The sequence below is a fragment of the Myotis brandtii genome, unplaced genomic scaffold (assembly GCF_000412655.1).
Source record: "Myotis brandtii unplaced genomic scaffold, ASM41265v1 scaffold827, whole genome shotgun sequence".
NCBI classification, from domain to species: domain Eukaryota; kingdom Metazoa; phylum Chordata; class Mammalia; order Chiroptera; family Vespertilionidae; genus Myotis; species Myotis brandtii.
In genome coordinates, this window is record NW_005371360.1 from 1,184,190 (window position 1) to 1,209,047 (window position 24,858).

Genomic DNA, 24,858 nt, shown 5'->3' on the forward strand with positions numbered 1-24,858 from the left:
GCGAACGTTGGAGTCTGCAGCAAGCAAGCCTCGTGCTCGCTTCAGTGCCTGGCTGCCGGCCGCCATCTTGGCTGACAGTTAATTTGCATATACTCACTGATTAGCCAATGAAAAGGGTAGCGGTCATACGTTAATTACCATGTTTCTCTTTTATTAGTGTAGATATAGATTCCATGTTATGATACACCACATCTGGTTTATCCACTCTTCCATTGTTGGGCATTTATGTTGCTTTCCACCCTTTGGGTCTTATCAATAATGTTTCTATAAACATTTCTGTACACACATTTGTCTGAATACCTGTTTTTAATTCTGTTGGGTATATTATACCTAGGAGTGGAATTGCTGGATCATATCAAGAGGTGTGACCCTGGCAAGTTGCTTGTCCTCTTTGAGCCACCTCTATAAAATAAGAATATTCCTCTCTGTCTGAAGTTGTGTGTGGGAGGGGGGATTATTAGATTCAATGAAGTGCATCATGGGCATAGAGCACATGGTAGCAACTCAATAAATATGAGTGGCCTTAATGTCCCAATCTCTCCAATGAGTTAGATGGGCTTGCCTCAACTCCTTTTGGAGTGAGGCACTCCTAGGACCCGGTTAGCATGCCTGACACCCATCTTTTTCTTTTTTTTTAATTATAGCAAAGCTTCATATTTAATCAGGAAAATAAATGATTTTTACAGAGTGAGATAAAATTAAAAGGTCATTTGAGCTTACTTCCCACATCCTAGCAATTGCTGTTAACTGATAGCAATTTTGCTGACACCCATCTTTTGAGAGAATATCAAATGGTCCATGGGTACAAAAACCCATCCAGGGTCCCCAGGTTAAGAACCTCTTACTCGGGGCTCTCCTTTGGTTACTAAGCTCTGGCAACAGCTTCCTTTCAGTTGCTCCAGTGCATCCCCACCCAAGGAGTTTCCTCTGTCCAGAATGGCCTCTCCCAGATCTCACTATGATTGGCTTCCTCTCATCATTCTGATCTCACCTGGAAAGTGCAATGACCACTCACTTTCCATTTAAAAGGGCTGCTCCACCACCCCCTGGTTCTCCAGAACATCACTGTGCTCTATCTTTTAGGCAGATCCATCAGTGCCTGGAATTGCCTTGTTGGTGTGTCTTTTTATCTAACACTAGAGGCCTGGTGCACAAAATTTGAGGGGGGATCCCTCAGCCTGGCCTGTGCCCTCTCACAGTCCAGGAGCCCTCGGGGGATGTCCATCTGACAGCTTAGGCCTGCTTCCCGCCACCGCCGCTGCACTCGCCAGCTGTGAGCCTGGCTTCTGGCTGAGCGGTGCCTGTACACTGACACCAAAAGGCAGCTTCTGCATTGTGCGTCTGCCCCCTGGTGGTCAGTGCGCATCATAGCGACCTATCATTCTGCCGTTTGGTCGATTTGCATATTAGCCTTTTATTACATAGGATGTGTCTCCTCATTAGGGCAGGGACTTTGTATGTCTTTGTTGTCTTGTGTCCCCAGGGACTGGCGTAAGACATATAGTAGAAAATGTATATTTGTTGAAGAGATAAATGAGTGAATGAATGAATAGGTGGGATGATTGGAAGAATGATGGGATGATTTGGATAGATAAATGAATAGACAAATGGATGGCTAAATATGGACGGATGAATAATCCTATCTAATAAAGAGGGAATATGCTAATTGACCCTTGCCATCGCAAAGATGGCGGTGCTCACAGCCAATATGGAGGGAATATGCTAATTGACTGTCCCACCCTCAAAGATGGCGGCGCCCCCAGCCACAAGATGGTGGTGCCCAGTCCCCTCAGCCGCACGCCTGCCTTGGGAGTCCCCTAGTCCCCTTAGCCCCCCAGCCACCCAGGGCCAAATCGAGGCACAGGCAAGCCTCAGATGGTGGCTGCCCAGTTGCCCAGGGCTGGCCAAGGCAGTGGCAGCAGCAGAGGTGTGATGGGGGTGTCGCCTTCCCCTGATCACTGGGTCACTTCCCGTGCCTGAGGGCTCCTGGACTATGAGAGGGGGCAGGCTGGGCTGAGGGACACCCCGCCCCCGCCGCGCATGAATTTCATGCACCAGGCCTCTAGTGGATAAATAATTGGGTAAATGGATGGATGGAAAGGTGATTGAATGATTTGGATGGATAAATGAATAGACAAATGGATGGCTAAATATAAATGGGTGGGTTAATAGAGGAGAGGGATAGATAGTTAAATAAATGGATAGAAGGATAATAGGGGATGGATGAATGGATAAGTGGATGGATGAATGGATGTTTCAATGAATGATTCAATGGATGATGGATGGATGAATAAATTAAAGGATGAGTATATGGATAGATGTTTATCAGACTCCATGATAAGCACTTTACATGCCTTATCTTGTTTTATCCACACAGAAATTTCATGAAGGAAGGAATATTTCCATTTTATAGACAAGGGGTTTGAACTTCAGATGTAGGAAAAATCACTTCCCCCAGATGATACAACTAGGAAATGGTGGAGCAGGATTCAAACTTAGGTCTCCTAACTCCACGCCCTGTGTTCTTAACCACAATGAAATACATATTCCCCTTCTCCCCTTGCTTTGAGAGCCTATACTGGCCACCCCAGTTCCCCTCCGTGCCCCACAGCATCCAGATTGCCCATCCAGGTGTCCATGTTGCTCTGCTGTCAACCAGTGGGATGGCCACACTGTCCATGTGTGAGCGTGTGTGGAGGCCTGCAAGGTCTCTGCATGCGTGAGTGAGGGTGGAATGAGGTTACCGGAAAACATGTCCATTCTTAAGGGTGGGCCCTAAGTACCAAGGACAGTGCAAGGCCAAAGTCAGGTCCAAAGAGTCTGGTAGTGACTGCCACTATGAGTAAGCTGCATCTGGCCCAAGGTCATCCCAGTAGAAGCCATGTAATCATAGCAGCTGGTGGCCCAAGCCCCAGTAGAGGTCATCCCAGTAGAAGCCATGTAATCATAGCAGCTGGTCATCTAGTCCCTCCAGGTTGTGTGACAACAGGGTGGCAGTGAACACAAGCATGAGGAGGAGATGAAAGAGAACAGGGCAGGTCAGGAAGGGGAGCTATGCCTGGCAGCCCTGCAGGGTCATCAGTCTGCTGCTCTGAGAAGTCTTGATGTCCATCCCCTGCCTTGGAGTGGGGTCATGCAGGACAAGGAGGATGAGGAAAGGGAGCTGGAGGAAGAACTGTGTGTGCTCTCAGACTCCCGATCTAAGCCTCTCTCCTCAAGACACAGGTGAGTTGGCTGGTGGTTGGGGAGTCCAGAGACCGGCAGACTTCAGCAGTTCTTGTGGTCACCAGTGATTTCCACGTAGGGCAGCCCCACGGGCCACGTGTCCCGAGGCCAGTAGCGGACTTTGAGGGTTTGGTTTGGCATCTCATACCTGGCGTCCACCAAGGCCATGGTGACCATGCCATAAGGGAAGGTGATGCTGATGAACAAATGCCTGTAGGAAGCAGGGAGAGGGTAGTGAGGGTGCAAAATGTCCCTGGGGCAAGCTGGATGTCCCCAGCCCCACCTGGGTCCTGATCATCCAAAGGAACCTTCTGGAACTCACCCCCTGATTGCTACCAGTTGCCCCCCGCCCCCAAACACACAAGACCCAGTATTGGTGCCATCACTTTATGTCCCCAGGCTGATGCCCCACGCTCTGATATCTGAGATTTTTCTGGTTCTGGGGCCCCGGCCCACAGGGTAGGTGCTTACCAGATGCTGTGCATGTAGGAGAAATTAATCTGCTGCCAGAAACTGCAAAGGAAGCGGTCACTGATCCAGCTGGTCAATGCAAAAGCCCACAAAACCACGGAGACCTCAATGAGATGTCGAAGCTCCTTATTACTGGTCCTAGGGAGGGCGAAAGGGAGATGAGAGCCTGACTCCGAGTGGAGTGTGTAGGGGCTGATGGGAAATTCCTCCACCAAGGAGGTGAGGCTGGGAAGAGGGAAAGATCCAGGGTGCCAGGGGGAGGGGCCTCATCTGTGTTTATGACTAACGTTTGCAGAGCACTTACAGGATGTCAAGTGCAGTCAACAAGTCCTTTGGGTAGAAACTTAGTCCTCACAACAATGCTAATATTCCCATTTCATAGGATGGTGAGAAAACTGAGACCCATGAGATTAAGTTATGCCCCAACCCCACCCCACGGTTACTAGGGGCAGAGCTGGGGTCTGAACCAAGGTTGTCAGATTGCAGAAATGTTCTTTTTTTTAAGATATGTTTTTTATTAATTTCAGAGAGAGGAAGAAAGAGAGAGAGATAAACATCAATGATGAGAGCGAATCATCAATTGGCTGCCTCCTGCACACCCTCTCCTGGGGATCGAGCCTGCAACCCAGGCATGTGCCCTGACCAGGAATCAAACCGTGACCTCCTGGTTCATGGGTTGGCACTCAACCACTGAGCCACGCCAGCCAGACTGATTGCAGAATTCTTCACCAACAAGCCTTTCTGTGTTTGTGCGTTTGTGTGTGGGGGTGTGTGTGTGTGTGTGCATCTGTGAGTCAGTGCTTGAAAATTCTTGTCTGGGTGGCTGTGAGAATGTGTGTGTCTGTGAATGGGAGGGTGATTCTCTGACGGCCATGTCCTGGGACAACTCAGGAAGAGAATCTGTTTCCCTGATGGCAGTGCTAACCCAGTGTCCCTTAGCAAAGAGCGTATCGGGGATTAATAAGGCAGAAACTCCTTTGTGGTTAAAATCACAGGCCCTGCCCGCTGGCCTAAAATGAGACAGTTTGAACAACAGAAAAGCATAATGAGTAAGAACTGGTGAAATCTGAATAAAGTCCGTGGTCTCAATAACAGTATTGTCCCATTGTCAATTTCCTCCTTTGGAAGTTGTACTGAGGTCACATAAGATGCTGCCACTGGCGGCGGGGCGGTGGGAGGGGTGGGGGCTGGAGGAAGCTGGAGGAAGGGTACATAGGACTCTGTACTGTTTTTGCAACTCACTATGAGTCCATAATTGTTTCAAAATAAAAAGTAAAAAATGTAGCAAAGTGACCCAAATGGGTTAAAACACTTCAGAAATGTAAACATCCTTGATTTCATAACAACAAAACTTAGAAACAAAACCAACTTCATTGGGCCCTGCTAGAGACTTAGGGCTAAGGCACTGAATCATCACTCTCAGAAATAATGGAAAAGGATCAATGGTCTCTCCTGTCTTCTCTGTTCAAACTCTCTATTTCAAGGTTGATGTGTGAAAGCCTTTGATGGAAGAACTCCAGCTAATCAATGCAGAGGGAGTAATAGAATCTGCAAACCACCCTTTTGCACCCCCTAATGAGATCACGGATGGAGGCAGGGGCATCAGTGGCTGCTGAAGTCATTGGGTGACAGGTCAGTGGAAAACTTTCTAATACAGGTGGCATCATTCAAATCCCCTAATCCACCTTAACAGCACTAAATGTGTGGTACCCACTCATTCGGCAGTCCTAATGGGAGGGAACAAGGAGCACCCAGCATTGCACATGAAATATCCTGGCCTAAAAAAATGTAAACCTGCCCTAACCGGTTTGGCTCAGTGAATAGAGCGTCGGCCTGCGGACTCAAGGGTCCCAGGTTCGATTCCAGTCAAGGGCATGTACCTTGGTTGTGGGCACATCCCCAGTAGGGAGTGTGCAGGAGGCAGCTGATTGATGTTCTCTCTCATTGATGTTTCTAACTCTCTATCCCTCTCCCTTCCTCTCTGTAAAAAATCAATAAAATATATATATATATTTTTTAAAATGTAAACCTGAGCCCTGAGTGGGAGCTCAGTTGGTTAGACCATCGTCCCGAGGGCTGAGATTGTGGGTTCAATCCCGGTCAGGGCACATACAAGAATCAACCCACGGCCCTAACTGGTGTGGCTCCATTGGTTGGGTCTCTCCCATGCACAGAGCACATGCCTGAGTTGCAGGCTCGATCCCAGGTAGGGGGTGTGCAGGAGGCAGCCGATTGATGTTTCACTCTCATATCGATGTCACTCTCTCTCCCTCTTCCTTCCTCTCTCTCTAAAAATCAACAAAAAATATATTTTTTTAAAAAGAATCAACCAATGAATGAATAAATAAGTGGAACAACAAATCGATGTTTTTCTCTCTCTCCCTAAAATCAATAAATGAAAAATGTTAACCTGAATCTAGATCTAACTATTAATTTGCAGGAAATACAAAAGATAAGGAAACACATTGAAAGATGCCATAGGAAGCAGTCAGTCAAATCCAGAATGTGGATGTTCTATAGGCAAATGACCAAGGGGTGTTATTAATAGACATGAGCAAAAGGAGAGGTGGGGGACTGATATGAAATAAAGACCAAAGGTTTGGATCCTGACTTAAAGAAAACCAGGTGTAAGAAGCATCTTTGAGAAACTGAGCAAACGTCGATGAGAACTGGGTACTGGATACTATTTTAAGGAAGTCTCATTAACTTTGTTAGAAGGGTGTGTGCCATATCTCCATTTGTCCCTTTAGAACAGGGGTCCTCAAACTTTTTAAACAGGGGGCCAGTTCACTGTCCCTCAGACCGTTGGAGGGCCGGACTATAGTTTAAAAAAAACTATGAACAAATTCCTATGCACACTGCATATATCTTATTTTGAAGTAAAAAAACAAAATGGGAACAAATACAATATTTGTATTTGCATGTGGCCCGCGGGCCGTAGTTTGAGGACCCCTGCTCTAGAATTTCCCTACCCTTCCTCACCCTGCCCTATGACCTGGAGGCTGGAGGGGGCAGTGCTGGGTTGTGTGGACCAAATCCAGAGTTTCCTTATCTTTGGTCTTCCAGTTGGGTTGGCCAATAGGGAGCCCCAGCAAGAAACCAAAGGGTGAGGGAAGGTCCTGTTAGGTTTATTTTCAGAGCTCCCTCTCTGTGGGGTTGGCTCAGGCTGGCTGCAGCCGGCAACTGGAAGTCACAGCTCTGGCCAAGGAGACCTTGCGGGCTCTCTCCTTCCAGATTCTTGCCATCAGCCCTTCCCATGACCCCTCGCCCCAGATCTCCTGATGGTCATAGAATCTCACTCTTATTAGCACAGGGGTTTTAAATGATTCCTAGTGATTTCCCTACACCCTGCCCTCTCCTTTGTAAATTACCCTTTCATTCAAGTCTCCTCAAATGGCCCCATTTGAGAGTTTCTCCTCTATCCTAGTAAGACATAGTATGGTGTTAAAAAGTAAGAATTCTGGCCCAGCCGATGTGGCTCAGTGGTTGAGCGTCAACCTATGAAACAGGAGGTCACGGTTTGACTCCTGGTCAGGACACATGCAGGGGTTGCGGGCTCAATCCCCAGGAGGGGGCGTGCAGGAAGTAGCTGGTGGATGATTCTCTCATTGATGTTTCTATCTCTTCCTCTCCCTTCCTTTCTGAAATCAATAAAAATACATTTTTTTAAAAAAAGTAATCATTCTTTCTTGATAAAGTGAAATCCTGAAAAGTCAATGAGTGCCCTGATATGAAATCTGACGGGGAATATATAACACAGGTTGGCAAAATGTTGATGGTTGTTGGGGCTGGTTAGTGGACACATGGAGGTTTATGGTGCAACATCTCCAGTTATATACATGTTGAGGGATTCATAAGAAAAAAGGACAAGCTCTGTAGTCAGACAACCTTAGGTCCAAATCCTGGCCCTGCCCCCTCTTTGTGGATGATCTTGAGCATGGAGTCAACAAGAACTCAGTGCCTGGCCCTGGCTGGTGTTGCTCAGTGGCTAGAGTGTCGGCTCAAACACCGAAGAGTCCTGGGTTCAATTCCTGGTCAAGGGCATGTATCTGGGTGGCAGGTTCGGGATGAGTACGGGAGGCAACAACTGATGTGTCTCTCTCACATAGATGTTTTTCTCCCCATCTCCCTCCCTTCCTCCCTCTCTTCCACTCGAGAGGGTGGCTCTGGAGGGGGGGTGGGAGCCACCCTCCTGGGTGCCTGCAGTTACCACCCACTTCTTGTACTCCTGGAACACGATGTAGAGGATATGCACGGCGATGCTGTTGAGGGCATATGCGTTCACCGTAGGCCTCAGGAAGGACAGGAAGGTACTGACCATGGTGGCGATGACAACCAGGCAGATAAACTGGGGCCTGGAGGGAGAAGGGCTCAGCTGTGAGGTGGCTGGAAAGGGTCCTTGGGAGGGGGTTGGGCAGGTCACATGGAGATCTTGTGGCAGAGGTGGGTGAGAAAAGGGGAAGGGTTCCAAGGAGCCCAACTGAGCTCAGAGACAGGTCTTGGAACTCCCAGGTGGGCTCAGCAGAGGATCTCAGGGCCCAGGTGAGTCAGTGAAGGGTGCCAGGGCCCAGGTGAGGTCAGGCAAAGAATTCAGGGAGGGCCCAGGTGGGATTAAGGAAAGAAATGCAGGGTCTCAGAAGCTATCACCTGAGGGGTCTTAGAAGGCTCAGAAGAGTCAAGCAGGGTCAGGAGAGAATTTCAGAGGGGTCTCAGGTCAAAAGGGAGGATCATATATAACATTTCAGGGAACCCAGTTGATAGACTCAGGGGATAGTTCCCAGGGGCCCAGGTAAGCTTAGGGATGGGTCCTAAGACACCCCCCGCCCCCAGGTGAGCTCAGATAGGGTCTAGAGAAGGTCCCAGACTATCTGGGGAGGAATTCTAAGAGTTCCGAGTACACTTAGAGGGGTGGCTTGGGAGCCCAGTTAAGTCAGGCAGGGTCAGGACAAAGTTCTGGTGTAGTCAGGGGAGGGATTTCGAGGGCCACCACAGGGCTCAGGGAGAGGACACAAGAGCCCAGGTGGGCTCTAACAGAATCACCAGAGGGCCAGCTCCCATCCCACCTGTTTTCCCCTAGGAAGGTGGGAAAGTAGCAGCGGGGCATCCATATGCTGTAGCCACCAGCCAGCAACCACAGAATAGAGATCTCGTCCAGCAGTTGGCCCAGGAAGCTGAGCGTCATGTGGAAGTACATGGAGAACAGGCCTGGAGCAAGAGACAAAGGCAGGTGGTCAAGGAGGTGTTCCTTCCCACTCCCCTGGCCCCACTGTCACAGGCCCCACCTACCTATGACCATGAAGAGGACACAGAGGGCATAAATGGAGCGGGAGCGTTTCTGGGCATAGGGGTGCATCAGGAACATCATGAGAGGCCCAAAGATGAAGAAGGTGACATTGCTGAACTGGAGAAGAGGAGGACATGGGGAGGGGGTGTCAGACAAGGGAGGCAGAGGAGGGCTGGCCCTCTGTTAAAACCCTCAGTCATTAGCCAGTTGGTCACCTATCCCCTTTCAGGTAATGAATCAACCCAGAGTTTGTCAAGTCTTTCAGCTCATCTTTACAGTCAATGGGTCATCAGTAGATCCATAACTCCATCCATTATCCTGTGGATTCATTTGTTCATTCAATGGGTGTGGCAAAGACTATCTACTAACATTCTACCTACATTCTCCCCCCTTTTCCTTATAAGAATAGTATCCCAAGTTTAGCTAGGCACACAGCTACTCAGCTCAAGACTACATTTCCCAGTCTTCCTTGCAATACACGGTGCCCTTGTGACCTGGTGTGGCAAATGAGATAGGAATGTAAATGAATCTACTACTTTCAGGTCAGTTTTTATTAAGCAGCTTAAGGCTTGCATTCCACTTCCTGTGGACCAAAATGCATCTGAACCTGTGTCTTAAGTTATGTGCACCCCCTTTCTTCCTTGCTAAATAAACCTGAATTATGTTCAAGCATCTGGAGGACAAGCTTTCAGGGAAGCAGGATTTGGCCCCAAGGAATGGATCACTCCCATTGCCTGCCAATGGTATTTATTGAGGAATAAATGTGTGATATAATTCTGGCCATGAAACATGATGGAAGTTCTGATGAGGGACTTCTGGGAAAATCCTCTTTACTGAAATCAGGCCCAGGGAAAAGGACTTGGGACGTTATTGTGATGTTTAAGATGTGGCAGCTCCTTTGCAACCATGAGGAAACTAGGCTGAAAGCAAAAACAGATACTTGAGAAGAGTAGTTCTCAAACTTTTTGGTCTCAAGACCCTCTTACATTCTTAAACATTATTGAGGACCTCAAAGGCCTTCTGCTTATGGGAGTTACATCTAGCAAGACTGACTATATTAGAAATTGAATCTAAGACTATTTCAAAATATCTTACTACACAAGCATACATTCCCTTGGCCATCAGAGAGATGATGCCATCATACATCATGTGGCCACCGAAAGATTCCATTGTATTCTTGTGAGATCATCAAAGTGAAAAGAAAGCAAATAATATCTCCACATTATTATGAAAATAATTTAGACTTCAAGGAATTTCTGAAAGGGCGTACGGGACCCCAGGGAGTCCCCAGACAATATTTTGAGAAACACTTCTCTAGAGATATCAGAGCAGAAAGATGAAAAGATCCAAGAGGCCTGATGATGTTGAGCTGCTGAGTTAAGCTATTCCAGAACCATTTACATCAGAACTTCTATTTAAATAATAAGAAGAAGATATTGTTCTTTCTGTTTAAGCTGCTTTTAATTGGGTGTTTCATTTGAAACCAAAGCTTTCCAGTTCATGGGCTTTAGGATCGAAGTAACATGGAATTGGATTCATGCTACCTCACTAATTGTGGGGCCTTGAGAAGGCAACTTCAATGCCCTAGCCCTTTATCTCTACACTAGAGGCCTGGTGCATGAAATTCGAGCACTTTACGGGGGGGTCCCTCAGCCCTTGGGGGATGTCTGATGGCTTAGGCTCGCTCCCCATGGGGAGCCAGCAATCAGACATCCTTAGCGCTTCCATGGAGGTGGGAGAGGCTTCCGCCATCGCCACTGCACTCAGCAGCCATGAGCCTGGCTTCTGGCAGAGCGGCGCTCCCCTTGTGGGAGTGCACTGACCACCACGAGGCAGCTCCTGCGTTGAGCATCTGCCCCCTGGTGGTCAGTGCATGTCATAGCGACTGGTTGCATGGCCTTAGCATGTCATTAGCATATTATGCTTTGATTGATTGGATGGCCGGACAACCAGACACTTAGCTAGCATATTAGGTTTTTATTATATAGGATTTGTGACATATGCACAATGTCACCTGCCTCTTCATGCTGTTGATCCAAATGTCCCCACTAGCCCAGTGGTCGGCAAACTGCGGCTCGCGAGCCACATGCGGCTCTTTGGCCCCTTGAGTGTGGCTACGTCGTTTCAATCGCATTGTACATGCGTGCCCGCACGTGGTATTTTGTGGAAGAGCCACACTCAAGGGGCCGCAGTTTGCCGACCACTGCACTAGCCTATGAGTACAATTAAGGTCACAAGAATATTTGCACCAGAATTTCAATGGTTCAAAAATCACTAAGTCTGACACAGGACTTCAAAAGTCTCCCCCAGGTAGATTGGGGCCACAGTGAGTATGTCACATGAGCTCAGAAACAAGTGTTCTCGTGGTTTTCTTGACCCGCCAATTTGAGGTCAGCCATCTAGCTTGCTCAATTACACCCTTGCCTCCCTGATAAACTCTTCCTCTTGTAAAGGTCTTCTCCGTCGTCTGTGTCCCATCTTAGTGAAGGAGCTGTGCCCTGTTAACTAGGGTGCTCTGTTATTTTTTCAGAACTCTGGTCTTGAGGATGATGACTCAAGAATACAGAACACAGTGGTGGGTGGGGGGGAACTCATTCACCTGATACAATGTCACCATCTATGAGCCTAGGGCCTGGGAGCCTATAAAGGTTCCCAAGGGAGGCGTCCTCCTGATTCCTGGGAGCCCACGGCTCTCCTTGGGTCACAGTGGAGCCAGCTCAAAGGTCACGAGTGGAGGACCCAGCGTTGGAAAACTGGTTTCCAAGCCCTTGGTCCCACCCACATGCTTGTTTTCTATGCCAAGGTCTCTTGTGCCTATGAATGGACAAGGTCCCACACACTTCTGGGACAGACACTGGTTCACAATGGCAACCCTAGAACAGATACACACCTGCCTTGTCTGTATCATGACATCCCACCCCACTGCAGCAGACACCTATCCCAAACAGGGCCAATCAGATTTTCTCTTTGGGGAATTTAAAACCCGAGGCAGACACAGAGCCTGGGAGTTACCAAAATTGAGTCTCACAGTTGACAGCTCTAGCAAGGCCTTGGGATATTGTCATGATGTTTAAGATATGGGAGCCATCTTGCTACCAGGAGGAGATGAGGTGGAGAATAAAAACAAACACACAAGGGTAGTATTTCCCCTTCTGCTGGATCCTTCAGTCCTGCACTAGGCCCCAGCTCGACCAAGCAACTCATCTGTCCATTTTCTAAAATATCGCAGTATTTTTCTAATGCATTCTCTCTTTTTTGTTTGTTTGTTTGATTCTTTGGTTTTGTTTTTTGCTTGAGCTAGCTTTCTATTGCTTGCATCCAACAGAACTATCACCATTAGTATATTAGCTAGGCTTCTTTGGTAGCAAGCAACAGAAAATGATTCTGGTAAACTTACATTATAAAAAATACGTGTGTGTGGGTGTGGGTGTGGGTGTGTGGGGAGTGTATAGTTACCTACTTAATTGATTCATTCATTCATTTATTATGTGGAGCTCAGTAATCAAAGGAATTGCAGAGACAAGAATAACCAGAAACCAGAACAGCTCTGACCCTTGAATGGACAATCTCCTCAGGGGGCAACTTTGGGCATGAATGAAAACAACTATGTTCAGTCCTTATGTCCAAGCCCAAGATTCAAATTTTGGTGAGTGTAGCCTGGGCCACATCCCACCCTTGGCCAGAGGAGAGGGAGGACCTTGATGGACCATCCATCGAGACCATAAGCAGTAGGGGAGGAGCAGCTGGTTGTCTAAGGGGAAATGGGGCCATGGATATCAAACGGGAAATTTTAAAGCCTCCATTTAAAACACATCTGTCATTTATGTTTCTCTCTCACAGCGATGTTTTTCTCTCTCTCTCTCTCTCTCTCTCTCTCTCTTCCTTCCTCTCTCTAAGATAAATTAAAAATAAAATACAGCCTTGACTGGTTTGGCTCAGTGGATAGAGCGTCAGCCTGCGGACTGAAGGGTCCCAGGTTCAATTCCAGTCAAGGGCATGTACCTTGGTTTCAGGCATATCCCCAGTAGCGGGTGTGCCGGAGGCAGCTGATTGATGTTTCTCTCTCATCGATGTTTCTAACTCTCTATCCTCTCCCTTCCTCTCTGTAAAAAATAAATAAATAAATAAATAATCGATAAAGTATATTTTTAAAAATAAAATAAAATACATCTGTCACTTTAAACTCTAAAAATAAAATAAATAAAACATATCTGTGACTCCCATAATTAATATCCAAGCTTTTAAACTTGGCTTATAAACTCTCTCCATTACTCATTTATTTGTTCCACCTTCAACTTTATAATCCTGGTGGAAGGAATAACTCAGTTCCTTCGAAAGAGCCATACTTACTCTTACCTCTTACCTCCAGGAGTTTGCATGTGCTGTTCCCACTGCCTGGAACACTGCTCTCCACTCACCACCACCCCCTTGCCAGGCCAACTTCTACTTCATCTGTCGCCTGGGTATCACTTTCTCCTACAGACTTCCCACTCTCTCAAGGCAGGATTAGGTGCTTTGTGACCATTGCTGTCCCACTTCCTAACACTAGTCCAACTGCCCTGGAACTGTCTGGCTCTTCTGCTAAGCCTGGCTTTGATTACACAGGCTGTGTCTTCTCTATTCCCCATTGTAACCCCAGGGACCAGGATATAGTACAGTGATGGCGAACCTTTTGAGCTCGGGGTGTCAGCATTTTGAAAAACCCTAACTTAACTCTGGTGCCGTGTCACATAGAGAAATTTTTTGATATTTGCAACCATAGTAAAACAAAGACTTATATTTTTGATATTTATTTTATACATTTAAATGCCATTTAACAAAGAAAAATCAACCCAAAAAATGAGTTCGTGTGTCACCTCTGACACGCGTGTCATCACTGATATAGTAGGTACTCAATCAGTATTTCTTGTTAACCAGATCTCAAAATAGATTCAGATGGATCACCATCATATGCATGCAAACACTTGACAGAGGGTCTTGCATCTAGAAAGTTCTGGATGGAAGGCGCTAGGACTGTTACTTTCTCATCGTTTGACCACACGCCTTTGCAGAAATTGTTTTGAATCCTTGCACACACCCAAAGTCCAGCATTCTAGTTCTTCTTTGGCAATGAGAAAACCAAATCTCAGAGACTTCCCTGAGGTTGCACAGCTCCAGAAGACTCTGAAACTTGATTGGCCCCTGCCTTGCAAGACAAGAGGACGAGGCAGGTGGTAGTGATAAAGAGGGGGCTCCCCTGCTTTAAGAAATAGCAAGGGCCGCTGCTATTGTTGTTGCGGGAGATGATAATAACAAGTTTATTGGTGGTGTAGCTGCTCCACACTCAGAGGCCGGCAGAACTGAGGCAGGAGTTTTAAATGCTGCCCAGTGTGCGGAATGAGGTGGAGCCTCTGACTAATAAGCAACAGCTGGCTCTGGAACCGCTGATAGTATCGCAGATGCCAGGGTCTCCTCCCTGCCCTCGGGGCTGGGTCCCCATGTTTCTCAACCACTGGCCCCACCCAGACTCGGCAAGGCAGGAGAGGCACCAATCTGGGATTGTGCCCAGGGCCAGCCCCGCCCTCAGCTCTGGACACACCTGAGCTGAACTCCCTGGGTCCCAGGCCCAGCAGGTGCTTTCTCACTCATTCATTCATTCATTCATTCATTCATCCATCCATCCATCCATCCATTCATTTGCTCAACAACCATTCCTTCAGTACCTACTATGTGCTCAAGGACCTTAGCAGTATCTGAAAACGAAGGCCCTGCCTTCACAATGGGTATCCAGTCAGGGTTTGAAGGCCATTCTGTGCTCCAACTTCCTCCTCTCCCTCTGAGTGCCACGGTGAGGATTAGGCAGCCGAGTGCCACCGGAATTTGGCTGTTTTGTTCACTGTTTTGACACGCCTCCTCCCATCCCCAACCCCCCTTCTCCAGTGTCTAGAATAGTGCCTGGCACACCCAGGAGGTGCTCAGTAAATTTCTGTAGATGATAATTGTGGGAACCCCAATCAGAGCACCCCGGATGGTCAAGGCCAACTTGCCGAAGGAAAATAACACAGCAGATTTACTGTATGCACGGTGCAGGCAGACTTTCTATAGCCCAAATATTGATATCATTCTTTGGCAAGAAGCCTCTTTTGTCTAAATTAGTATAAAAATATATTGTTAACCAGCCAGTGCACGGCTGCTTTTTAGGGCTACTCTGAAGAACTGTTTTCTCTGATGGCTCCTGGTTAGCAAGGGCTACTCACAGCAGTTTTACTGTATGCACTGCGCAGGCGCACCTTTCTATAGCCCAAATATTGATATCATTCTTCGGCAAGAAGCCTCTTTTGTCTAAGTTCGTATAAAAATGTATTGTTAACCAGTCGGTGCACGGCTGCTTTTTAGGGCTACTCTGAAGAAGTGTTTTCTCTGATGGCTCCTGGTTAGCAAGGGCTACTTAGTCTACACCCACCGGCTGCGAGTTTGACATGCTTGGTCTCTCCTATATGCCTGTGACTACTCATATCTTCTTCCCATACCCGGCGTACATGGGGGTACAGCCCCTAGCAGAGAAAGAGCTACACTTCGATAATAACACATGCCAAGATACATGTGAATAATGCCTACATGTGCCTGGCATGGGTGCTGTAACTGTTGTGCACAATGTGTTGCTAGCGTGTATTCTAGCGTGTTTGCTCTTTTATTTACCAGACACCCAGTCCCCAGCAAGGTGTCTGGTAAATAGATGTGGCCGGTTACCTTAGGCATGGAAGAAGGAAAAGAGAGGTCAAGGGAGGGAGGGAGGAAAAGAAGGAAGAAGAGGGGAAGAAAGAAGTGGGAGAATAAGGGAGGGAAAAGGAGAGGAAGGAAAGGAAGAGAAGGAGAAAGGGAGAGCTTGACCTGAATTGACTCCCTGCCTCAGCATCAGGAAAACGTACAGGGGGAACCCCTTTCTCATTTACCCCAACCACCCTGGGCTGAGCCCGCAGCCCCTACAACCACCCTGTCCTCCCCCATCCCCACTAACAGCTTCTCTGCAAATCACTGTTTCCCTGGAGGAGCCCATGATTCATTCTTATCACCTTCATTGGCTGTGCCCCCCACACACACTGGACTGTGACTTCTGTGAGGACAAGAAACACGTTTTATCCTCAGCTGTGTTCCCAACACCTCGCACGCTGGGCACCCAATAGACACTCAAGAAAAGTTTGTTGAATCAATCAAATCAATGAACGTGGCCAAGACCGCCCACTTGTCCTAACCTGCCACAGCCAGACTCCTGCCACCCCCACCTGGCACTGTCACCTGTCCAGAACCCTGTCTACATCCATTTAACAGGTGCGCACAAATGTTGGTGCTGGGTGGGGCCGGAGCAATAGCACCAGCCGAGCCACAATCCCTCCCAGCCTGGGACTTACTCGCAGGAATTCAGATGCACACAATTAATTGTTAATGACTCAGTAACTGGGTGGCCTCGCAGGGCTGTGGTTAAGTGAGAGACTCTGGGACCAGGTGGCCTGGGTTTCACAATGAGACTTCTAGCATTTGCAACTTTCGTGCACTGGCAATTTATGCTGTGCAACCCTGGGAAGGAAACATAACCTCTCTGAGCCTTTATTTACCCATCTGCCAAATGGGAGAATAAGAGTACCTACTTCATGGAATTATGATGATTAAATAAAATTAATCAACATCAGCGCTGGCTGGGTGGCTCAGTTGGTTGGAGTATTGTCACATACACCAAAAAAGGTTGTGTGTTTGATTCCTGCTTGGGGTACATAGAGGAGGCAACTGACCCATGTTTCTCTTTCACATCAATGTTTCTCTCTTTCTCTCTCTCTAAAAATCAATAAAAACATATCCTCGGATGAGGATTTTTTTAAAAAATTAAGCCCTAGCCAGTTTGCTCAGTAGATAGAGCATTGGCCTGTGGACTTAAGGGTCCCAGGTTTGATTCCAGTCAAGGGCACATGCCCGGATTGTGTGCTAGATCCCCAGTAGGGGGCGTGCAGGAGGCATCCGATCAATGATTCTCTCTCATCATTGATGTTTCTATTTCTCTTGCCCTCTCCCTTCCTCTCTGAAATCAATAAAAATATATTTTTAAAAAATTAAGAAACATCCGATATAATTAACACATCAATACTTTTGCATCTCTGCATTATGTTTACCTGAAATAATAATAGCTTCGATTTATTTAGTAATTAGGATGCACCAGAGACTGTGAGGTTTTTTAATCTCTGTTTTTAAATTGAGCTATTATTCACATACTATCAAACTCATTCTTTTAAAGTGTAAAGCCAGTGGGCCTTAGTCTATTCACAAGATTGTTATTATCACTATCTAATTTCAGAACACTGCATCACCTCCCAAAAGAATACCCATCCCCATTAGCAGTCACTCCCATCCTACTCCCCCAGCCCGACACCCACTGACCCACTTCCTGTCTCTGGATGTGCCTGTTCTGGGCATGTCACATGAATGAAATCACACACTGTGTGGCCTTTGTGTCTGGCTTCTCTCACTGAGCATCGTGTATTCAAGGTCCAACACATTGCAGTGAGTGTCAGCGCGTCCCTCCTTTCCATGGCTGAGTCATAGTCTGTGGCATGGATAGACCACATTGCATTTACCCAAGTTGAGCTGATGGACATCTGGGTTGTCTAGTGCCTGCTTCATCCTCTCTATGGTTGCATGAGTTAAGTACTGTCGGCACCCCACCGTGGTCTCTTCTTTGAAGATGTGCCCAAGTGAACATTTGCTGAGTAAATGAATGAATGCGTTTTCCTTCCCTAACACATACCACCATTCTGAACCCTTAACTTCTGTTTATTATCTGTGTCTCCTCCTTCCCCCAGCACTGCAGCCCCAGGAGGGCAGGCATCATTGTCTGCTTTGATCACCGCTGTGTCCCCAGAGCCCGAAACAGTGCCTGGCTCAATCAGTTATTGTTGAATGATGAGCAATATAAGGGGTTGTTGTCCCCTTGAATCAGATCCCTTCCCGCAGGAGGCCAGCAGGGTGGGGATCACAAATGCCTGTTTTTCGGAAGGACAAAAGAGGTCCAGAGGGAACTATCAAGTCTGGGCCCTGGATGTGTCATGAGCATGAGTACCAGTTTCGTGTGTGTAATTATTCAATTAATGGCGTCTGTCCTCCCTGAGGGCAGGGACCATGCCCTGTGGGTTTAAGCTGGGCCTGGCAGACCGGAGGTGCCCAAAATTAATTGCTTTTGTTGTGAATGTTAATGAGGAAAAAGGCAGAGAAGGGGGGTGTGTGGTTTAGAGCTCATGGGACCTCCTAGTCACAGCCAGCGGCTCAGAGAGGGGGCAAGTGTCCTGCCTGAGTCACACAGCATTCAGGGAAGACAGGGACTGGAATCACCACACGGCAGAGGCCAGCAGCAGGGGAGAGGAGGTGGGACGGCTGTTGGGGGTGCAGGCACTGCAGTCTACACCCCCCTACACTCCCTTCCTGCTCTGATCCCCCCTCTCTTTGAGACCCACTCCCACAGTCCTACTCACTCCCAGCTCCCTGCCTTCGCCTATGCAGGTCCCTCACCAGCCACGCCACCCTTTGTTTTATATCCAAGCATCTGAGAGGGAGTTTTCTGGAGATCCCTTCAGAAAGGAGAGGATGAGATCCAGAGCTTCCGGAGCTTTGGCAGGATCCTAAGGAAATCTTCAGCAGCACAGCCGCCTCTGGGAGCCGGGAGGCCTTGAAACTTCTTCCCACTTTACTTGAAACTCTCCTAAGATGTCAGCAGCCCAGAAGGAGGCCACATCTGGAGGCCGCCAAACCCAAACAAGCAGGTGCAAACTGGAGCAGCCTACACCTTGACTTCTGCCCCAGCCCCTCCTACACTCCTGACCCGTTCCTGTTACATATACTTTATGGCTCTCCTGGCTGTCTGTGAAATCGACCAGGTGCCCTGCCGCCCCCGCATCATTGCCTCTCCCATGCCCGAAAGCCACCCATGGCTGCCCAGTGTCCTCACAACAGAACACACACTCCTCTGCCAGGCCTTCTTGAGTTAGCCCTGGAAACTTCACCAGCCTTTTCTCTCATCCTTGGTCCCTCCCCCACAGGCAGCCTGGGCTCTGGTTCAAGCCACCTCTGTTCTCTCACCTCAAGACCTTTTCAGATGCTATTCCCTTTGCTCCATATGCCTTGAGAGCATTTACTCATTCTTTTTTTTTAATATATTTTTATTGATTTCAGAGAGGAAGGAAGAGGGAAAGAAATATAGAAACATCAATGATGAGAGAGAATCATTGATGGTCTGCCTCCTGCACGCCCTCCACTGAGGATTGAGCCTGCAACCCAGGCATGTGCCCTGACTGGGAATCGAACCAGGGCCTCCTGGTTCATAGGTTGATGCTCCATCACTGAACCACACCAGCCGGGTTCATTCTTTAAGCATTGAGGTTCCCTCCCCATTCAGCAAGTGGAGGCCTCATCCCCATCCCCGCTCCCCACCAACTCGATTCTGGCTCCTGTTTCTCCCTTTGCCACAAACTAACCATGGGGCTGGGGACTCATTTCTAATTCTGAATCCCCAGCCACATCCTGGGACATTGAGCCTCTCCAGGACCCCAGGATCACCCAGTACAGGTTGGTTTAGAGCTGGGGTTTTTTGTTGTTGTTAATCCTCATCCGAGAACATTTTTCCATTGACTTTTTTTTTTTAGAGAGGGGAGGAGAGGGAAGGAAGGAAGGAGGGAGGGAGGAAGGGAGGGAGGGAGGGAGCGAGGGAGGAAGGGAGAGAGATGGAGAGAAACACTGATGTGAGAAAAACACAATAACTGGTTGCCTCCGGCACGCACCCCCACTGGGCTGGGGATTGAACCTGCAACCAGGTATATGCCCTCGACCGGGAATCAAATCCACAACACTTTGGTACTTGGGCCAAGGCTCTAACCACTGTGAACACACCGGCTAGGGTGGTTTACAGCATTTTTGTTGAATGAATGAGTGACTCCATCAGTGAATACAAATACATTTCAAACATTCCAACCCAGTATTCAAAACAGTCATCTTCATCTCTGCCCATATTCTAGCCACAGAAACATACTTTTCCCTTTCCCAAACTGGCCAGCCCCTCTTTTACTTCCAGGACTAGTCCACCCATTTCCTTTCTTCTGTTCTCTTATTCCTGGCTCCTACCCAACTTGGCAAGCTCCTATTCATCTTTCAAAACCCAACTCTTCGGTGCCCCCCTCGCTGAAGCCTCCCAGCACCTGGACTGAGTCCTCCGGTGCTTCCTTCTTCCACACCCTGGCCCTGGGGGCTGGGCTCAAAGCTCCTTGGAAGCAGAGCAGCAAGAAAGCAAAAGATTCTTCAGGGATCACTGTTTTCCAACTATGCGTTCTGACTCGTGAGTGGAACATGGTGAAGTCCATGTGACCACATTTTTGAAAATTTCTGCTGCATATTTTGTCTTTAATTTACATACCTAGCTCAAAAACATGCTTTCAAACAGTTGCGCAGTATTTCGGCAGAATGTATTCAGCCCTACACAGAGTGGTGAGAATATTATGGCTCCCTCTTTATTTATCCATTTACTCATTGCAATTACAATGACTCAGCGATGACTTTGTACATAAATCTCACCACCAAGTTGTCTCTTTGGTTAAAGTTCCTAGAGGTACGATGTCGGCATCAAGGGGGGTGGGGGCTGTTTGTAAATTCATGTCCCAACACAGTTAGTTGTTAGTTTCCCACAGGAAGCTGCAAAAGATGAGTGTGCCACGCTCACTGTGAAATGAACTCATTTTTTTTGAGAGGCCAAAACCGAAAAGTATCTTGTTCTCTATTTGACTGGGGTTTTTTGTTTGTTTTTTATGTAACTGCTAGAGGCCAGCGCACGAAATTGCACAAGACCCAGACCCCCTGCACCGTGGGACCCAGACCCCCCCGCCCCCCCGCACCACGGGACCCAGATTCTGCCGCACCAGTGGGACCCCAGGCTCCGCCATGCCACTGCGGGCAGGACCCCAGACTCCACTGTGTGGGATCCATCAGTGCACCTCCTGGTGACCGGTTGTTTGGTCATTCTGGCATTCTGGCCACTGGCTTTTTATATATAGATACCACGGGTTGGAGAACTACAGCCCCTGTGCCAAGTTCAGCCCATTGTCTTGTCTTGTGTGGTCAATGAGCTAATAATAATAATACTGACATTTTTAAAAGGTCAAAAAATTAAAAGAATTATATGAAATTCACATTTGGGCATCCACAAATAAACTTTTATTGGCACGCAGCCACACTCACTTGTTGACCTCTGGCCTGGAGCTGCTTCCCAGCCACAGTGGTTGAGTTGAGTCATTTCTACAGAGATCACGTGGCCCCCACAGCCACAATTATCAACAAGTCAGCTTTACAACAGAAGTTTGCTCACCCCTGAACTATATGATTTATTAGTTATAGTGACGGGTTTGAAAATCTCGGGTTTGGGGAAACCCTTTAGAATAAAACTCAGTTCCTCCTGCCCTACCCTTTCTGCCAGAGCCTTTTTTTTTTTTTTCAATCCTTACTCAAGGATATTTTTCCGTTGTTTTTTTAGAGAGAGTGGAAGAGAGAGGGAGAGACAGAGAAAAATATTGATGTGAGAGAAAAATATCAATTGGTTGCCTCCTGCACGAGCCCCGACCAGGGCCCCGGGCTGGGGAGGAGCCTGCCACTGAGGTATGTGCCCTTGGCTGGAATCGAACCCGGGACCCTTCGGTCCACAGGCTTGTGCTCTATCCACTGAGCCAAACCGGCTAGAGCCAGAAGCTGGCTGAGAGAAGTAAAAAACCCAACTGTGCTCCCACCAGGGAAAGGTGAGCACTGCTTTGTGAAACATCTGTTTCTGTTTGATAAGAATCTGGAAATGCCAGTCCCGGGTGATATTGGTGTAGAAATCTCCTCGGATATGTCATGAGCAGAACGCGTTTGAGACCTGCAGCCTCGGCGAGTACCCACGGGTTGCTCAATGTTCTGCATTTAGAGACGGGCTAAAGGAGGATGCCGTGAGGAGACGTTTGCACGAGAGCACAGCTAGACCCAGGTGCAGCCCGAACCCAGCCAGCCCTCTCCGGTGCCTTCTGTGGGGTGGGCTCCCCAGGGAACAGTCTGGGCTGCAGGGACTGCCAGTTCTGGCATTCTGGCCACTGGCTTTTTATATATAGATACCACGGGTTGGAGAACTACAGCCCCTGTGCCAAGTTCAGCCCATTGTCTTGTCTTGTGTGGTCAATGAGCTAATAATAATAATACTGACATTTTTAAAAGGTCAAAAAATTAAAAGAATTATATGAAATTCACATTTGGGCATCCACAAATAAACTTTTATTGGCACGCAGCCACACTCACTTGTTGACCTCTGGCCTGGAGCTGCTTCCCAGCCACAGTGGTTGAGTTGAGTCATTTCTACAGAGATCACGTGGCCCCCACAGCCACAATTATCAACAAGTCAGCTTTACAACAGAAGTTTGCTCACCCCTGAACTATATGATTTATTAGTTATAGTGACGGGTTTGAAAATCTCGGGTTTGGGGAAACCCTTTAGAATAAAACTCAGTTCCTCCTGCCCTACCCTTTCTGCCAGAGCCTTTTTTTTTTTTTTCAATCCTTACTCAAGGATATTTTTCCGTTGTTTTTTTAGAGAGAGTGGAAGAGAGAGGGAGAGACAGAGAAAAATATTGATGTGAGAGAAAAATATCGATTGGTTGCCTCCTGCACGAGCCCCGACCAGGGCCCCGGGCTGGGGAGGAGCCTGCCACTGAGGTATGTGCCCTTGGCTGGAATCGAACCCGGGACCCTTCGGTCCACAGGCTTGTGCTCTATCCACTGAGCCAAACCGGCTAGAGCCAGAGGCTGGCTGAGAGAAGTAAAAAACCCAACTGTGCTCCCACCAGGGAAAGGTGAGCACTGCTTTGTGAAACATCTGTTTCTGTTTGATAAGAATCTGGAAATGCCAGTCCCGGGTGATATTGGTGTAGAAATCTCCTCGGATATGTCATGAGCAGAACGCGTTTGAGACCTGCAGCCTCGGCGAGTACCCACGGGTTGCTCAATGTTCTGCATTTAGAGACGGGCTAAAGGAGGATGCCGTGAGGAGACGTTTGCACGAGAGCACAGCTAGACCCAGGTGCAGCCCGAACCCAGCCAGCCCTCTCCGGTGCCTTCTGTGGGGTGGGCTCCCCAGGGAACAGTCTGGGCTGCAGGGACTGCCAGGGAATGCAGAGAGGAGGGTTCCAGAAGCCCAAACCCTCCTCCTGTCTGCAGGGATCAGCACGGTCAGCCCCTCCCATTTTCCAGGTGAGGGTACTGAGTACCAGAAAGGGCAGAGTCTTGACCAGGAGGAACAAGAACCCAGAAGACCCTGGAATCTCAAACTCCCATCTCCCAGCCCTGAGAAGCAACGAGGTCAAAGCTAACAGAGTCAGAGCAACGTGACCATCCTAGGGCTGAGCGCCCCTCCCCCACCTGCCAAGAAACTCTCCTAGTCCCGCCAAGTTCTGATCTGGCTCTAAGAGCCAGGGTGGCCCTGGGTGTATCCTCAACCTCCCCGAAGGCCCGTTTCCTCGCCTGGAGAATGGGATTAACTCCCCCTATACGATACATGGTGCTGAACTCCCAGGTCACTCTGGAGATTAAATGAGTCTGCCTGTCCGATGTTTAATACGATGCCTGGCACCCAGGAAGCACTTGATAAAGGCCATTGCCTTGCTCACCATTCATTGACCACCTACTACGTGTTACCCACCATCCCAGGAGCTCTAGGAAGGCAAGCACCCTGCCTCGTTCACTGTGTTGTCCGCAGCTCTCCACACAAGGACAGCACAGACGCACGTCTTCTTGGCTGCTCACATCTTTCAGGCTTTGGTCAAATGCCATTACCATCCAAGATGTGGGGGCCCTTCCGGTGTGGGGCTGCCCGCAACTGAGGGGTCTCCTGGGACAGGGGACTTCCAATGCTGAAGCCAGGACAGTCCCCAGCACACTAGGATGAGTTGGTCACCCTGGGCTGGGGATGCAGCTGAGAGTCAAGCAGCCATAGTCACCTCCTTCAGGCAGCCCTCCCTGACCCTCCCGTCCCTGCTGGCTTTAGGGGCCACCTCTGGGCACCCACCCCTGGAAGCTGCCCGTGTGTCCCCCATGACAGCACCATCACCCCGGGCTGTGAATGCCTGGAGTCCCTCTTTTCTGGGTCACTGCTGCCTTTCCAAAGCCTACCACAGAGCCCGACGCCAAATAAAGGCAAGTCATGAATGACAGCCAGTGCTCCCCGCCTGGCACAGGAGCAAACGAGGCCCAGAGAGGCGAACCGCTCAGACAGGATTCCCCAGCGAGGACGTGGAGGCGCCAGGCTTTGAACCCCGGTCTGGTGAGACTCTGCCCCCCCCCCCACCACCACCCCCAGTGCTGCTGCCCGACTGGCCCTCACCGTGTTGTAGAACTCGGCCACCAGCTCCGAATGCTGGAAGTTGCTCTCGCACCAATCCACCTCGGAGCTCTGGTAGGCGAAGATGCTGGGCATGGTGACGCAGCGCCCGCTGCCCGCTGGCTGTGTCTGGCAGAGAGGAGCCTGCGAGCCTAGTAGGGCTGGGCTCAGGTGAGGCGGGGAGAGGACAGCCTGGTGCTCCACAGCACGCTGGGAGGAAAAACCTGCTGAGCCGCTCCCCAGTTGCACCAGGGCCGCCTGGCAGTGCGGTGGTGGCTGCCCTGGGCATAAGCAGAGGGGCTGGCACGGTCTAGGCAGGGAGGGAGTGGGTGGGATGGCAGGCCCCTCCTCGCCCACTAGGAATGAGAGTGGGACTGTGTTTTTACCCAACAGTAATTTAAAATAATCATCATCATCATGAGCCCACTGAGATGAGTGCCTTTGCTAACCCCACTGTACAGAGAAGCAAACTGAGGCA

At 48.8% G+C, this 24,858-nt stretch overlaps 1 protein-coding gene across 2 annotated transcripts; it reads right to left on the reverse strand.

Annotated features, from left to right (window-relative positions):
• Nucleotides 1-2,905: 2,905 nt before the first annotated feature.
• ACER1 (alkaline ceramidase 1) lies at nucleotides 2,906-24,552 on the reverse strand. 2 transcript variants are annotated; one of them, XM_005884400.2, is made up of 6 exons: nucleotides 24,384-24,552; nucleotides 8,983-9,097; nucleotides 8,760-8,901; nucleotides 7,914-8,051; nucleotides 3,697-3,834; nucleotides 2,906-3,436 (listed from the first exon to the last, which is right to left on the reverse strand). In XM_005884400.2, exons 1-6 carry the CDS (start codon nucleotides 24,474-24,476, stop codon nucleotides 3,268-3,270), a joined length of 795 nt encoding a protein of 264 aa, XP_005884462.1. In that variant the 5' UTR covers nucleotides 24,477-24,552; the 3' UTR covers nucleotides 2,906-3,267. The 2 variants fall into 2 exon arrangements, with proteins under 2 accessions (XP_005884462.1, XP_014387408.1); XM_014531922.1 differs by lacking the exon at nucleotides 24,384-24,552 and adding an exon at nucleotides 9,196-9,263 and having other exon boundaries at nucleotides 3,246-3,436.
• Between the last annotated feature and the right edge of the window lie 306 nt (nucleotides 24,553-24,858).